The sequence below is a fragment of the Crocuta crocuta genome, unplaced genomic scaffold (genome assembly GCF_008692635.1).
Source record: "Crocuta crocuta isolate KB4526 unplaced genomic scaffold, BGI_CrCroc_1.0 scaffold115, whole genome shotgun sequence".
Taxonomy (NCBI): domain Eukaryota; kingdom Metazoa; phylum Chordata; class Mammalia; order Carnivora; family Hyaenidae; genus Crocuta; species Crocuta crocuta.
In genome coordinates this window covers 6,220,288-6,237,099 of record NW_027530575.1, presented here as the reverse complement: position 1 = coordinate 6,237,099, position 16,812 = coordinate 6,220,288, and the positions used below count along the sequence as shown (strand labels likewise).

At 38.8% G+C, this 16,812-nt stretch overlaps 2 protein-coding genes across 4 annotated transcripts in view; one reads left to right on the top strand and one right to left on the bottom strand.

The window, feature by feature from the left end:
* The window catches only part of DIS3 (DIS3 exosome endoribonuclease and 3'-5' exoribonuclease), a 28,284-nt gene extending 18,283 nt beyond the window's left edge, over positions 1-10,001 (top strand). For all 3 annotated transcript variants that reach the window (XM_077767851.1, XM_077767853.1, XM_077767852.1), the window contains exons 15-21: positions 183-269; positions 2,526-2,682; positions 4,068-4,282; positions 4,394-4,562; positions 4,697-4,855; positions 5,526-5,648; positions 6,549-10,001. In XM_077767851.1, coding sequence (XP_077623977.1) covers positions 183-269; positions 2,526-2,682; positions 4,068-4,282; positions 4,394-4,562; positions 4,697-4,855; positions 5,526-5,648; positions 6,549-6,632 — 994 coding nt within the window. In that variant the 3' untranslated portion in view covers positions 6,633-10,001. The remainder of the gene's footprint in view (positions 1-182; positions 270-2,525; positions 2,683-4,067; positions 4,283-4,393; positions 4,563-4,696; positions 4,856-5,525; positions 5,649-6,548) is intronic.
* Positions 9,962-16,812, bottom strand: part of BORA (BORA aurora kinase A activator) — a 27,673-nt gene continuing 20,822 nt past the window's right edge. Inside the window, exons 11-12 of the mRNA XM_077767854.1 lie at positions 11,273-11,389; positions 9,962-10,273 (exon numbers count right to left, since the gene is read on the bottom strand). Coding sequence (XP_077623980.1) covers positions 10,247-10,273; positions 11,273-11,389 — 144 coding nt within the window. The 3' untranslated portion in view covers positions 9,962-10,246. The remainder of the gene's footprint in view (positions 10,274-11,272; positions 11,390-16,812) is intronic.

Sequence of the window (16,812 nt, the reverse complement as noted above, 5' to 3'; positions counted from 1 at the left end):
GGCTTTGTGCTGTCAGTGCAGAGCCTAACATGTGGCTTAATCCCACAACCGTGAGATCATGGCCTGAGCTGAAATCAAGAGTCAGACGGTTAACTGACTGATCCACCCAGGTGCCCCGCTATTGTCCTCTTTTTAACTACATTTTAGATCTTGACTAATTCACCTCTTTAATTTTTAATTAGGGCTTTGACACTCTCTTCTCCAGAAGTTCGATTCCACATGGACAGTGAAACTCATGACCCTATAGATCTGCAGACCAAGGAACTTAGGTATGTAACTTTTAATGGGCAGTAGATAAGATTTTTGTTTTAGATGTTATATCTAGTATATATAATAATAAACAAAACATATGTATACCCAAAATACCTGTTTCTAGTAGGGCTATGATTTCTGTAGTTTTTTTGACTTATGTAAAGAAAAGTAAGTATGATTTTTGCTTTTTAGTCTCTTATGTAAAACTGAGAAGTATTATAACAGAAAAAAAATTCTTTTTTTTTTGTTATTTTTTGTTTTTTAATTTTTTTAATGTGTTTATTTCTGAGAGAAAGAGACAGCGTGGGCAGGGGGAGGGTCAGCGAGAGAGGGAGATACAGAATCTGAAACAGGCTCCACGATCTGAGCTAGCTGTCAGCACAGAACCCGACGTGGGGCTCAATCCCACAAACCATGAGATCATGACCTGAGCTGAAGTCAGCCCCTTAACCGACTGAGCCACCCAGGCGCCCCCAGAAAAAATTAGCAATTTGAATTGGTCTTGATGTGTGGTGTAATACAACTTGACTAGTAATAGTTGTGGTAAGTAAAAGATTTCCCTAGTAATTTCAGCATTTAATATAGAAGAGAATATTGGTCAAGATCATGTGCTTTGAAGCCAGACTACCTAGGTTTGGATCTCACTTCCTCCAGTAGCTTCAGACATGTTATTTGATATTTCTATACCTCTGTTTCTTGGCAAAATGGGATTGAATGGTACCTACCTCACAGGGTGTTAAAGAGTACTCAGATATTATTGTTACTGTTGTATTGATTTGGTAAAGATTTAGGAAACAAGGCTATTTTTAGTTAAATCAGAATTAGGCCTCTTTTCCTTGTTTCATATCAGGTAATTCTGACATTAAATGTGTATTTACACTTTTCTAGTAAATGAACAAGGATTAAAAATAAGCATGTACTCAAGTTTCTTAGGACCAGTATGTGCTTTATAAAATTAGAGCTACAGTTAAAAAATACTTTTGGGTAAACTATTGTGCATATATAACTAATGTTAGTATGAACAGTGAGCCTCTTACTAAGAGGTTTTTTGAGGAAAATGTTGAATCTGACTTTGTCAAAGTAGAGCATCACCCATTTCTTCTTACCAAGAAGAAGAAAAATCACATTTCTAAGAGATTGTAGTTTAGATTAGAGGCCTTCCTACTATTTAAAAAATTAATATACTTTAGGAATCTGGTCAAGAAGTTCTGGGATGTTAAAAATGGAAACACGAATGAAGGATTAACATAATGCATGTTTAGTGGCTTGGGAAGAAAGAAAACACAGTGTCAACAGAACACAGATCAATTACTAACCTAAGTTGTAAATAGACATGGATCAACTATATAGAATGAAGAGCAATATAAAATTGGTGAAGAGTTTTGAAGTCAGATTTTGTGGGCTTGGGTCTTGTTACTACTAACTCTGACTTTGAGCAAGAAAATACTACACATTCTCAGTTTCCTCGTCTGTGAAACAGGACTAACATGTATGCGCGTATAGAGATACCTGTCTATATCCATATATCTATATAGTATAGTATCTGGCCTGTAATTCCAGAATGGTTAATCTAAATATAATTTCTTCATTTTGGTGGTTTGTTGGTGAAAATTTTAGTTTTTTAAGCCCAAATTTATCTGATCTAAATAGCTTTTAGTTCTTCTTAGTAAACTTTTTAAATGCATTTATAGTTAAATAACAGTCTCTTTAGACTTAGTAAAAGAAGGTGAAAATGTTCAATACAGTTTAGATTTTATATATTGCTAGAGTTAGTAAGCTTTATTTATTTATTCATTTTAAAGTTTATTTATTTTTGAGAGAAAGAATCCTAAGTAGGCTCCATGCTATCTAGTGCAAGCCCAGTGCAGGGCTTAGTCTCCCGACCCGTGATATCATGACCTGAGCCAAAATCAAGGGTCAGATACTTCACGGACTGAGCCATCCAGGTTCCCTGTAAAGGTTTTATTTATTTATTTTTTAAATTTATTTCTGAGAGAGAGAGAGACAGCCAGAGCAGGGGAGGGTCAGAGAGATAAAGCTTTTATTTTTCTAAATGTAATTTTAAAGTCTCTCACATGAGATTTACTCATGTAGTAGATGCATAGTAAGAGATTGTTAACAGCTGAGAAATGAAAGAGTCATAAGTTATTAAAAATAAGCATATGCACACCCTACGAATATTTACATAGGAAGTACTCCTGTTGTCTCACTGATAGAGAAGGTAACCTGGGAATAAATGTGATACCCTTATTTAATGATTTTTCCATTGGCAGAGAAACAAATTCCATGGTGGAAGAATTTATGTTACTTGCCAATATCTCTGTTGCAAAAAAAATTCACGAAGAATTTTCAGAACATGCCCTGCTTCGAAAACATCCTGCTCCTCCTCCATCAAATTATGAAATTCTTGTTAAGGCAGCTAAATCCAAGGTAAGGTCACATAGTTTGCAAAATCATCCTTATTTGTGTTGCAACCTATCCATTATACTAAATTGCCTATATTTGCATCTACATGAAAGTTTTGTTGTTTTTTGATATAAAAATATGCCAGTAGTATTTTTGATTAAAAAAAAAATTACCTAACTTGGGTATAGTCCTCTCTTCCCACGTTGAAATCATTTGCTTAATAAAATACTTTAATGTCCCTAAAGAGCAGCCTATGCTATAGACAAAAGTTCCACGTGAAGTTATGTGCAATATCTTAGCTCTTTCATATCTCTTCATACATGTTCTTTATGCCTGTGTTATTTCATGCCTCCTCTGTCTGAACTGCCTAACTTTAGAGACATAGAAATAATTTTTTTTCCTCTTATCTTCAACTCAGTTAAACCCTCTTTATACCATGTCCCTAAGAAATAAGTCCATTTATTGCCTACATTAGGGAAATGGAAATATCTAGAAAGGGTACTGTATCCCCCACCGCATAGCTTTGGTTAGTGAACTTTGATTTAGGCATAATTACCCTTACCTTTGGGGGGCTATGGTTTACATTGCTTTTCTTTGGATCACGTAGGCTATGGTTTACATTGCTTTTCTTTGGATCACTTATTCAAGTCCAATCTTTTCCTGCCCAAAAGAGAGCTGGAAGTAGTATTGGGTCGCAGGGAATTGTTCTACTGGAGTGGTGTTGATTTCTGATTTTTCAGATCTTTATATTGGGCCTTCTGCCCCTGTCATCAGAACAGAAACAGCTTCTCCTCTGCTCTGAGGCTTACATTGTAAATTGGGGCATTTTCTCTTACTGTCTTATTCCTTCTAAGATCTGGGTAGAGGAAGGAGGATTGAAGTATTTTTGCCTCCTCTCCCAAAGGAGAACAAAGCAGTTACTTTACTTTGGTATATCAGCAGATTGAGCTATAGTGACCAGTACAGTTTTATTTTGCTTCTGGCCTTTACTTCTACTTTGAATGGAAGGAAAATAAGTATCTGCAGGGGAAATCCAGACGTGCTGAAAAGTGTCCAGATCTGCTTTGATTTTTTTTTTTTTCCCTATTGCAACAAAGAATAGGAAAGCAGATTGGACTTTGAGAAGTCGCACTACTGCTACCACCATCCATTACCCCTTTGAAACTTCTTCAGGAGGTTGATACTTAAGTACCTTTAAATGCATCCAGAAAAGTTTCAGCTTTGATATTACACAACATAATCATTATTCTTTATAATTATTTATAGTTCTCCTAGGTTAAGGACAAAAGATGTAAATACTTGCCATCTGGTCGGAACCACCATATTCAGTTTGATTTGTGTTGTGAAGACATGATGGTACTGATTTTAAAATGTTTAATATGATGCTCTTTCCCCTTCATTGCTCTTAGAATTTAGAAATTAAAACTGATACAGCCAAGTCCTTGGCAGACTCTTTGGACCGGGCTGATTCTCCTACCTTCCCGTACCTGAACACTCTCTTAAGGATATTAGCCACTCGCTGTATGATGCAAGCTGTGTACTTCTGCTCTGGAATGGATAATGATTTTCACCACTATGGCTTAGCATCCCCGATCTACACACATTTTACATCACCCATCAGAAGGTACTTTTTTCTTTCAAAATTACTGGAGATAGAAAATAGTTGGTTTTGAATGGTGAAAAGATACTTTAATGCTAACATAGTATGATTTTTCTTTCTCCTTCATGTGTCTAGATACGCAGATATCATTGTTCATCGGTTGTTGGCTGTGGCTATTGGGGCTGACTGTACTTATCCAGAGTTGACAGACAAACACAAGCTGGCAGATTTATGTAAAAATCTTAATTTCCGGCACAAAATGGCTCAGTATGCCCAACGTGCATCAGTGGCTTTTCATACTCAGGTATTTGCCCTCTGTCAGTAATATTAAGGGAGATGAAGTTTTGTTCCCCTTTAATTTAATTTCAGAATGCTTTTTGTTAATTTCAAAAAAGTATTTTAAGACAGTCCTTAATAAAGTTACATGTTACTTTACAGTTGTTCTTCAAAAGCAAAGGAATAGTAAGTGAAGAAGCCTATATTCTCTTTGTAAGGAAGAATGCTATTGTGGTCTTAATTCCAAAGTATGGTTTAGAAGGTACAGTGTTTTTTGAAGAAAAGGACAAACCAAAGCCAAAGCTTATTTATGATGATGAGGTACAGTATTTCTAATGTTTTTGTTTTTTGTTTTTTGTTTCTGGGGGGCCACTTTTTCTTTGATGGTACCTAGAAAGGATAATATTTTTTGTACACTACAGAATTTACTTGTACCAACTAAGCTTATTTTGTTCATAATTTCCCACTTCAGTCTATCTTCTCTCATACAAGGATTGTCCTTGATTTGTTTGACATTATGTACTTTCCCCCTCCAAGGAGAACTTGAATTATGCTTTGTACTAGGTGGACAGGTGCATTAAAGGAAAAAATGGCTGCTCATAGCTTAGCGGAGTTTTCTAAACCTTTCCAGTGTCTCTTACCTGACACACTTCCCTAACCTTAATGGAACTACAAAACCATGAACTCTTCCCACAGTACCTTTTCCTCTGATAGACCAACAATTTGCTAATGAATGGGGTGAGAATCCTGGCATGAATGAATATATATATTGGGACCATCTTACTGAAAGGGGTAGTGTGCACGACATAGACCATGTATATGTGAAGCTACTAGACTTGTGGTTTGGGTTATGTAGAACACCTAGATGCTTATTAAATATGGAAGTAAGTTTTAACTGTAAACTTGTAAATTAATGTGAAAGGTAAAGAACTAGAACAAACCTCAAGTGGAAGAAAGCAGTTTAAAAAACAGTGAAATGTGTTTTGTTTAGATCCCTTCACTTAAAATAGAGGATACAGTGTTCCATATTTTTGATAAAGTTAAGGTGAAAATCATGTTAGACTCATCGAATCTTCAGCATCAGAAAATCCGAATGTCACTGGTGGAACCGCAGGTAAGACGAAATTTACACTGTCCGTGTTGTGATGGGATACAGTACATATTGTGTGAAAGACGGGGCTATGCTCGTAAGTTATTTCTGTTCAAGAGTAGAGAATCAGGGAGCCTGGGTGGCTCAATTGGTTGAGCCTCTGACTCTTGATACTGACTCGTTCTGAACTCAACGGTGGTGGGTGGTAGCATCGAGCCCTGCGTAGGGCTCCACGCTGAGTTTGGAACCGGCTTGGGATTCTCTCTTTTCTTCTCTTTCTGCCTCTCTCTCTCTCTCTCTCTCTCTTTCTCTCTCTCTCTCTCTCAAAAATAAACATTAAAAAAAAAGTATAGAGGGGATCTTGTAAGTAGTGTAGGGGCCAGATATTTGCATAGCAAATTCTGTTTTCTGACTGATTTCCCTAAGCTGTGGGATCCCAGACATTGGGGATTCTTTGGAAAAGGTCCTCAGTATCAGAGCCAGAATTTTCTGAGATCTCCCACCTGGTCCCTTTTCACTTTTATTGGTTTTGAAATCTGTACTTCTGAAGATTAAGTATGTTTCATCCTAAGGTATTGGTTCTTAACCTTGTTCTGCCCCCACACACCGAAGGCCTCATGCTGTCACAGGGGTCTTACTGGGATAAACTGGAAGTGTTAAAGTTAAACCACACTTTCCAAATGACAGTGACCGTGTCACTGACAGCTTCCCATCCATTGAGACTGTCTGCCTCTGAATTTTGAACCACTATTTGTGTGTGAAATATGTGTATACTTTGTATGGAAAACCTTTGCTAACTTCCTTTCTCCCTCTTTACCCCTACGTTCTTTTAAATTTGAAATTGTCAGTGGGGAAGAAGATGAGAATGAGATTTATCCTTAGTGCTTTTACTGACCTTATTTTTCCCTGTTTGCATTACTTTAGATCCCAGGAATAAGCATTCCAGTCGACACTCCGAACATGGACTATAATGAACCAGAGAGAAAGAAGAAGAGACATGAAAAATAGCTATAGTCAACAAAAAAAAACTTCAAAGACTGGTTTCCTTTAAAAAAAAAAGAAAAAAAAAACTCGAGTGAACACTTTTAAACCTAAGAAGTGTGTGCTACAGTTTGTTACTCTTAAGTACATTTTAATGGTTTTAAAAATTTGCATTTTTATTGAACTGTGTGTTGACTGTGTCTGTCCCATCATACTACTTCATTTCTGAATTGAACAGAACTATCTGTGCATAAAAATTCAATTGAATATCCATCACTTAAATAGTGATGGGATAGCAACTCCAAGGATCTGTAAATATCATTTAAATAGACCATTCGTCTGCTTGCTAAAGAACAGATTAATTTTACGTAAGTAATTTGATTATTTAATATTGATAGGAAAAAACCCATCATTTTCCTGCGGTGGAAAATAGAACATTTTCAAAGTCAGGAACAACAGTCTGTTCTTTCTAGATCTTGAAAGCTGCCCGTGTTTGAATGGCAGTTATTAGATTACAGGACAATGAAGTCAAGGTTTGTCAAGGAATTTAGTCCTTTGCCATCTTTAATTTACCTCATTTATATTGTGTTCCCTTACTGTTGAAAGCTTCCTGCATTTTTTTAGTGGTCCTTAAACAATAACTGTGAGATTTTGGGAATTGGATGTGTAGGAAGGCAAGAAGTAAGATATTTTGATCCGACTGGAAAAAGTTTTTTTTAACACCAGGTAATAAGTGTGATGACTACCTTTGACCTTTAAGCTCACATCTTACCCCCACTTCCCTCACAAGTAAGGCACTGAGGCTTGAAGAAAATAGAGATAGAATGTTAAACATCCACATCATGTTACTTGTAAAAAATGGCCATTAATGGCTTTTGAACTGCGTATGTATCAGGTTCTGTAGGAAAAAGAGGATTGTGTTAAGGACATACATAAGGGAACAGATTGAAGTAAATATTAGTTTGGTACGCCTTATTAACCACAAAGATTAATGATGATTGTTTTTTTAATATTTTGAGATAGAGTTACCTTAAAAAGATTTTACTTAGCTTATCCAATTTCTCAAGTACATACAATGTACCAGGCTCATCACCAAGTCAGGTAAACAGTCTCTGCCTTGAAGGAGCCTGTGGTAAATGCCAGAGAAAGGACTGGCAATATTATCGGCAGATATACTCAGTGGGAGTAATTACAATTATGTGTACCATCATTTAGGCGCTCAACAATTAAGTGATTGTTCTAGTTTCCTATACTGAGGAAAACATCTGTACATTGAGGCAGAACTTATTTCAGGTGAAAGAAAACTGAGTGGTCTCGGGTCCAAGTAATGGGCTAATACACAAGCACAGGTGTCCCCATGCCATTTCTGCAAAGGCCCCACCATGTTAGACTCTGTTAGCCAGACAGTCTCTGTTCCAACATGGTTCTCAACTCTTCCCTTACAGTGTGAAAGCAGCTACAGATAGTGTGTAGACAAGTGTGGCTATGTTACAACAAAACCTTTTTTCATAACCTTGATGTGTCACAAAATACTAGATTTGATTTCCACCACCCTAGCATTTAAAAATCCCTTTTGACGACAGCCCATAGTTTACTTGCAACAGAAGGGAAGGGAAGCTTCTTACTTAAAAGAAACAATGGCTAACCTTCTACTTTGCAAGTTTGTTTTCTTGTCATTCATGAGGAAGACCTAATTCAGGCATTAGTCTTATTGGGTAGTTCAAGATGACCAGAATCCAAATTTTCACCCTAAAGCCTTTTCTTTGGTCATCTAAAATGTGCTAATTATGCAAAGTAGCACACATGGAGTATTACACTTAAAAAGCCGTTAGGTAAAACCACTGTCCCCATTTAATAGGTGAGAAGATTAAGGTTTTATGTCCCAGATCAAGTAGTGACTATAGACTTGATTCCTAGCTATAATCACTATCTTGTTTCTTGTACTATTAAGAAAACATAGCCAGGGAACCTCAGACTCTTAGGAACTAGAATTCCTCCTACAGCACAGCAGTTGTTAAGTTTATATTGCTTCTAAAGCCTATGTGCTTAAGGACTCAATAATAGTCTTTAGCAGTGGACCTAGTGACTGACATTAGCTTTAATGGTTACTATGCTGGGGGAGAGGAGTCAGGTACACAGGAAGAAATGGTCTTTTTGCAGGTTAGCAATAAACTTATAAGGTGTAAAAAGTGAATAAAATGACACAATGAGTATGTTTTTTTTTTTCCTAGGGGTGCATATAAAGGATTCCTCCATCTTTTGAGTAAGATAATTTAAAAAATGTTTTAATGTTTTATTTCTGAGAGAGAGGCAGCATGAGCAGGGAAGGGTCAGAGAGAGGGAGATACAGAATCCAAAGCAGGCTCCAGGCTCTGAGCTGTCAGCACAAACCCCAATGCGGGGCTCAAACCCAAGAACTGTGAGATCATGACCTGAGCCCAAGTTGGACACTTAGCTGACTGAGCCACCCAGGCACTCCTTGAGTAAGATAATTTTTAAAAGGTGATTTGTAAATACGAATATCCATTCTCTAAAGAATATTTCCAAGAAATTTATATATTCCTTCCGCTCCCAACATGAACTTAAGGTTTTTAAAAAAATCAGTTTTGTGTCTCCCCAACCATAACTTTATAGGCCTAAAGTCCTACAGAAATTCTGTCACCCAGTCCCCACTCATTTACTTGGTTCAAGTTCACTCCTCTCCCCAGGCAAATTTGAGCTGAAAGGGTGTCCCAGCCCTAGGGATGGAGAAAGATTCTGGGCATCCCACATTTACCCCACTAATAATACATGATTGATTGTTTTTTAAGTTTATTTTGAGAGAGAGGTGTGTGTACGTGTGCGATGGTGAGGCAGAAGAGAATCCCAAGCAGGCTCTGCACTGTTAGAGCCTGCATCCATGACCATGAGATCATGACCTCAGCTGAAACCAAGAGTGGGAAGCCCAACCAAACTGAGCCACCCAGGGGCCCCAATAACGTGTGGTACTAAGATGCTATTAGGACTACCTTTCTAGTATTTATAAAGTAGTAACTGGAAAAATCACTGGAAATAAAAATTTCTGCACAGAAATTAACAAATCAAGAATGAGAAGTTGTGGAAACCTGCTTCATCTTTCTATGTCTTAAGTTTTTTATCGAAGTCAGATCTATTTCTTTCACAAAGGTAATAATAAATGTATATTTGTCTAAATACTCATTTTATGTAAAGCACTACCCTCACAATTCTACGTGTTCTTAAAACTACTGCCAAATCCAGTGCTGTACTAATTCAGGGTGTACTAATAAGCAGCTCACCGACCCTGCAGGACAGGGGCAAAGTCCGTACTCAAATTTATTGTTAAACACATCAATCAATGTAAGTAGAAAAATATTTATTAATAAAAAATACACTTGTTCTTCAATGACTTGAAAGTTCCAGGAGCTTTTCTGTTGTTCCCATGTCACTAAAGTAAGCCCTTGATTTTTCACATTAACGGGGAAAGAAAAAAAGCTAAACATGTTAGTTAAAGCAACTTTCCCAATCACGATCACATTATTGATCCTGTGCATAAAAAATATGTGAGGAGCTATTCGCTGATGGTCTTTGGTTCTGAGATGATTCTATGGCCTGCTGTCTTGGGGAGGATTTGCTGTTCTCATTCAACACCTCTGTGTCACGCGGTCTTCCTGGGGGGGAAAAAGAGAAAATATCTTACTTGCTGCTTCAATAGGACCACTCAAGAGTGTAACTATTATGTGAATATTTTTTAAAACTGGAATGCAGATTTCTTTATGAATTCTAAAGGGACAGTGAAGACAGGATTTTTTAGAAGTCCATATTCTGCAACAAAAAGTATTTTTCCTGTATCCTAATGCTTGCTTACTTTTACAGTCCCACCTCCTGACAAAATGGATGAAAGGGAAATTAGGTGGCCTCCACATTCCATCTTCATATTCACTTGGAGAGTTATATTGTTTATTATGTTCATTAATAAATTGGTATATAAAAAAAATCAAGAATTCTCCCAAGTAGTGCCTAAAATTAATGAGTTTCTTCAAATATGCATGCATATATATATATATATATAGTATAATTATCATATCTAGAAAGTGTCCTAATCAAAAGTATATGTCTGTACAAGTACTTAGTAGGTAAGGTATGTGTTATTCCTGGTCTCCAAAGCTTTTGGATTTTTAAGAAAAGAGCCCTTATCTTTGAAAGTTCTTATTTTGAGCTGTAGTCTCTTAGTTTCAAACATTAGAGGCAAAAACCTGTCATTCCCTGGCATCCCCTTTGGTTTTAAGGAAGGGAGTTCAGGTGCCAATTCCAAAGTACGACTGGCTCTCCCTCTCCAACCTCTTAATCTCTCCCATAGAGTTGTTTAGGAAAATGAAGTGTTATGATTTAAAAAGCACTTTCTGTGGTTAAATGAACCGAAAATAGGATGAGGCTTAAACACAGTAATTAACAAAATTTTAGGCAAAATGGGGTGGAAAAACTGAAAATGGTCACATTTATTTTTATTTTTAAGTGATCTCTACCCCTTATGTAGGGCTCGAACTCCCAACCCCATGATGAAGAGTCACACGTTCCACCAGTTGAGCCAGCCAGGCACCCCTGAAACATCACATTCAGTAAATACTTATAACCTACAACCACATCATGCTTTCTGTTTTTTTCCATACCTTCGTATTAAGAACTTGAGATTTATTCTCAACTTCCAAGGTTTGTGCATCACTATCTGCTCCAACCGTATCCATAATATTGCTTCCACAATTCTGTGTGTTATAGCCACTATCCATCTGACAGGAAAGAGAAGGAAAAAATACCAAGGATAACATTGCAAACTAATTCACTTATCCACAAATTTGAGAAATTGTTATGTTTAAATAAAATTAAAAATATTTATATAAAATACAGTTCTAAAATTATGTATATTGGGGTGCCTGGGTGGCTCAGTCAGTTATAAGAGGCCAAATTCAGCTCAGGTCATGATCTCACAGTTTTATGAGTTTGAGCCCCGCGTTAGACTCTGTACTGACAGTTCAGAGCCTGGAGCCCACTGGATTCTGTCTCCCTCTCTCTTGGCTCCTCCCCAGCTTGCGCTCTCTCTCTCAAAAATAAATAAACTTAAAAAAATGTATATTTAAAATATGGTTTATATTATTACATGTAAATATAAGTGACTCCCTATACACTACTATACACAACTGAACAAAACAAATCTACTACTTAATACTGATACTGAATGCAATTTAAAAGAAACATAAAACATAGTTCTATTCTACATTGGTTGTTCTTCAAAGCAGTCATTGTACTACACCATTCCTTTTACTAAAATGTATCTTGTAATGTCCTTTAGAATCCATGAACAAGCCAGCATAAACTTGCTTTCCTGTTACTTTGTGATCACACTCAGTAAATAAAGTGAGGATTACAATCAACTTCAAATTCCAATTTATTTACCAACCTTGTCTTTGAATGGCTTGGCTGTATCTCTAAATAAGATTTACCTAAAAGGCACACTTTCTTTAAAGGTATTCAAGTTAATTTATTTTTTAAAAAGGTCATTTACATTATACTCACACCCACTGTTGACCCACAAATCTTCATAAAAATACCACATATACAATGGCTCTAGATGTTAGTTTAACTTTTCACTTTTTTTTTTTAATGTTTTTATTTATTTGTGAAGAGAGAGACAGAGCCAGTGTGAGCGGGGGAGGGTCAGAGAGATAAGAATCTGAAGCAGGCTCCAGGCTGTGAGCTAGCACAGAGCCTGACGCAAGGCTCAAACCCACAAACCCGACGCGGAGCTCAAACCCATGCCACGAACTGTGAGATCATGACCTGAGCCGAAGTCAGACGCTTAACGGACTGAGCCACCCGGGCGCCCCTCAACTTTTCACTTTAATTAATTGTAGCATTCTAGGATGTACTGTTGCAGCCCCAAATTGAACAAGGGACTCTGGCAAACTTCAGTTTGGGTACATGTATGATAAATATTTACTGAGCGCCTAAAAAACCAGAGCCTGTAAGACACTCTATTCGATACCATTCTTGCCTTCTCCTTACAAAGACCCTATCAACTTCACACGTGAGGAAGTTAAGGGTCAGAAAAGGGACTTTTACAGTATCAGAATGCGGTGACGAAGAAAGAGCTGAGGCTCCCAAACCCCTGTCCACTACACACACGGGCATCTGCCTGTGCAGTGCTGAGTACCAAACACAAAACCCCGCGAGGGGAGGGATTCACCCTGCACTTAAAACTCTTCCCTGCAACTGAGGATCAGAAAGAATGAAAAGATTGTGTATTTTTGTCCCCATCACCAACATCAGAATAGCCTAGGTGCATTCATTCTACCATAATCTTAAGAAAAGTGTTTCCAGTTTTCAGAGATGGATGCATATGTGTTGACTACTGAGAGTAACATTGTCTTTGGACAAAATCCTTGTAGCACATAAAAAAAAAAAAAAAGCCCCAAAAGACAAAAAAAACCCAAAAAACAACCTTCCATTACATTCCAGGGGAAACACCTGGCTGTGTTGCCATTCGACAGCTATGTGATCGAAAATATAATTATCAGATTGCTTCCAGAGAATCTGACAATTACTCATTTTTTATTTTTGAGAGAGAGAGAGGGAGAGGGCAGGGGAGAGGGGCAGAGGGAGAAGAGAGAGAATCTTAAGCAGGCTCCACACTTAGCACAGAGTCTGATGCGGGGCTCGACCCCCACCACCCTGGGACGATGACCTGAGCAGAAATCAAGAGTGAGATGCCCAGGCACCCCTGCCAATTAACTCTTTTATCACCAGCGCCAAACAACTGGCTTAGGTAACTCAATAGTAAAGCGTAAGTGAATACGTAAGGGCAAAGCTGATAGAGTAGGGAGTAAGACCGGCCCGGGAGTCTGTCCCACTCCACGGGAAGAGAAGAGTCAACGGGCGGCCCCAGAGGACGCTGGCTGACCTCACTGGCTCTCACCTAGGCCACTACTACCGCTGGTGCCTACCCGGACCAACTAGACAGCACACATCATCTCGTCACTTCCCGCAGGCATCAACGGAGGGGCATCAGCAACATCGTATAGTTGTTCTCAGCTGCACATGAGGCGCTTTTTAGCTTAAAAAGTCATGCTTTTCTCACTGTCAAGTTGCACCTTGTCTTAAGATCCCACAGCCTGTAAATGACCGAAGTCTAATTCCAATTGGGTTCTGACCGCAATGTAGATCTGCTTCCCGTTGGACTATGCTGCCTTTAAATGGTGTTTCTACTGCCATCATCCTACACAGTTACTATATTTTTCTCCCACATAAATCAGATGTGGTCTTTCAAAAACCTTCTAGGTTCAGGTTGGCAGCTGGCAAGAGTTAGACTGCATTCCCTGAAATCAGGCCTCAGCGCTTTCACGCTTCCCTCGCCATCCGCATCTTCCTCGGCCCCTGTCCCTCTGGCTTGCTACCTGTCCCAGAAGACTGTGCCTCCCGTTACCTAAGGTAGTGCACTGCAAGTACAGTCACGTGGACTCTACTCCCAATAGTCAAACTATCCTACAACCTCCTAGTCTCCCTGTTGTCAGTGAGAGGGGACGAGCTCAGAGGCTCTCACTTCCTGAAACGGAGAAAACTAACTGGGCTTGGAGATAAACTGAAATCTGCCATTTCGCTTTCTCAAACCCAAGCCCCTTAAAGCTACGCTAGCCCCCAGCTACAAACATGTGCCCCCAAGTCCATCCCAGCCCCCCACCCCTTACAAAAGTGGAAGGGTTACTTGTGCAAATCCCCCACCAGAGCTCTAGAGTCTATCCCATCTTGCACGCCTCAGTTCCCTCATATACAAAATTCATCACTATTTTATAAATTATATTTATCACATCTGCTAGAAGGTATCATGAGGATTAGATTCTGTGAAATACTTGCCCTGGTCTCCAGTACTTGAAAGGGATACATAATTAATACCTATTATTAATAATTATCCTGCCCAATTTCTAGTTCTTTGTTCTTTTTACTCTTCTACCTCTCCATTTAAATATGCTAGTTCCCCCACCTAAAGTAAAAAACAAAGTTAAAGAAACTCCAAAAAGATCTTGGACTTTAATGTTCTTCTCTAGCTATGGCAACCCTTCCCTTCACAACCAACGTTCTTCAAACAGTCATCTACACATAGTTTGACATTACTTCGCCTTCTTTACCTTCCTTCCATGCACTTTTCACCTCCCCACCTTGAGGCTGCTCACTCACCAAACTGCTTGTATTAATTCAAGGGCCACTTTCCAAGCTCTATAACCCTTGCCCTTACTTTCACAGTACTAACCTTCCTTTCCTTAAGATGCTCCACGACACTATGCTTTCCTCATGTCCCCTCTCCTCCCCCACCCCACCCCCGGGCTGGTCCTTCTCAGTCTCCTTTGGGGGCTCTGCTTCCTTCACCAAACCTCCTTTTCCTCAGGGTTCAAAAAGGTTGGCTCACTGTTCTGACTTTATAGTCCTCCTCGTTGAACTTACCTATACATCCATTCTGTTTTCATTCCAAAATATTTAATGAGTAGCTATTACAGAAGCTCTGGGATAAACGCAAACACACATGACTGCGTGACATATGGTCTGACTGGCAAGAATGCAGAGCGTACAGGGAATTACGAAAGCATAGGAGATCTGGCTTGGCTACTGTGATCAGGGAGGGCTCCTTTGAGGATGTGACCATTAAGTTGTGAACTAAAAAACTAATAGGAGTTCACTAAGTGGGGGAAATAGGAATTCTACGCAGTGTATGGAAAGGCTCTTTTGACAAGAGGGAACATGGCTATTTAAAACTCTGGAAAGCTAATGTGACTGAAACAGAGAGAAGGAAGGGAAACAAAATGAAGCCCATGAGTAAGGCAAAGGCCAGACCACATGATGCTTTTGCCAGCCATGCTACAGACTTTTTAATACCAAAAGCAAAAACAAAACAACCCCAGCCCCCCCACCAAAAGCCTCAGAAATTAAAGGTGCAGAAACAAAAACACAACAGAAGTGTTATTATATAAAGTTGAGGAAACTTCCCCCAAATTAGAAAAGGAGATAAAAAATATAGTGAAAAGATTTTTAAAATTGGAGAATTAAAAGGAAATTCCCAAAAGAAAGGTGAAAGTGAGAGAGGAGAAATCTAGGATAAAAAGATCCAAATGAAGGGCACATGTTTACAGGTCACAAAGACCCGCTGATGAAAAGGTACCCTCTCCAAACCAGCACTGACACCTTGCACATTATAGACAAGAAAAAGATGCATACATGTCCAGGGCTGGGTGAAAAGAGACCACATACAAAAGATTAAGTATTAAAATTGTTTCAGGGGCAGGCAACTGGGTGGCTCAGTTGGTAAAGTGTCTGGCTTCAGCCCAGGTCATGATCTCATAGTTGGTGGGTTCGAGCCCCATTTTCGGCTCTGTGCTGACAGCTCAGACCCTGGAGCCTGTTTTGGATTCTGTGTCTCCCTCTCTCTCTGTCCCTCCCCCACTCATGCTGTCTCTCTCAGTCTCTCAAGAATATATGAACATCAAAAAAAATTTTTTAAAATGGTTTCAGATATGTCACCAGCAATAATGAAAGCGAATCAATGAAACAATGCCTTCAAAGTCTGAAGGACAATTATTTCCAAATTCCATTTGAGAGAATGAAGAATACACCTTCAGACATGCGGTATCTAAGAAATGTACTCCTCCTCACAAAGCTACCAGAAAATGTGTTCCCGTACAGTGTGAGGTAAACCAGGAAGGAGAAGAATGGAGTGCAGAACCCAGAGACGGAACCCAGGAGAGGGGAAGGGAATTCGCAGTTTGCTGCAGGGATATTCTAGGATGACAGCTGTGCACCACACACCTAGGCCAACCGGTCCACGATAAAGCGTCAAGGGGCCTGGGAAAATGCGGCTGTCTTCAAATGTTCAGAAGCTACCTTTGTGGTAGGAAGGTTAAGAATGTCTGAAAACATTTTTAAACTACAAATACTCTGCGAAAGGTTTCTATTATGGCCCAAAGGGTAAAACTGAAACCGACTGGTAGATACAACAGACAGAACCATATTTTATCTCAATGTGAAGAAGAGACTTGTAAGAGAAGTCCTAAAATGGACCAGAATACCCCTGACAGGTACTCAGGCACAGAGTGGGTGATAAGTTAGTAGCGATATAGGCTTCCAATGGGTAGTTGAATTAGCTGATTAAAGTGTATGGCAATGAAAGCAT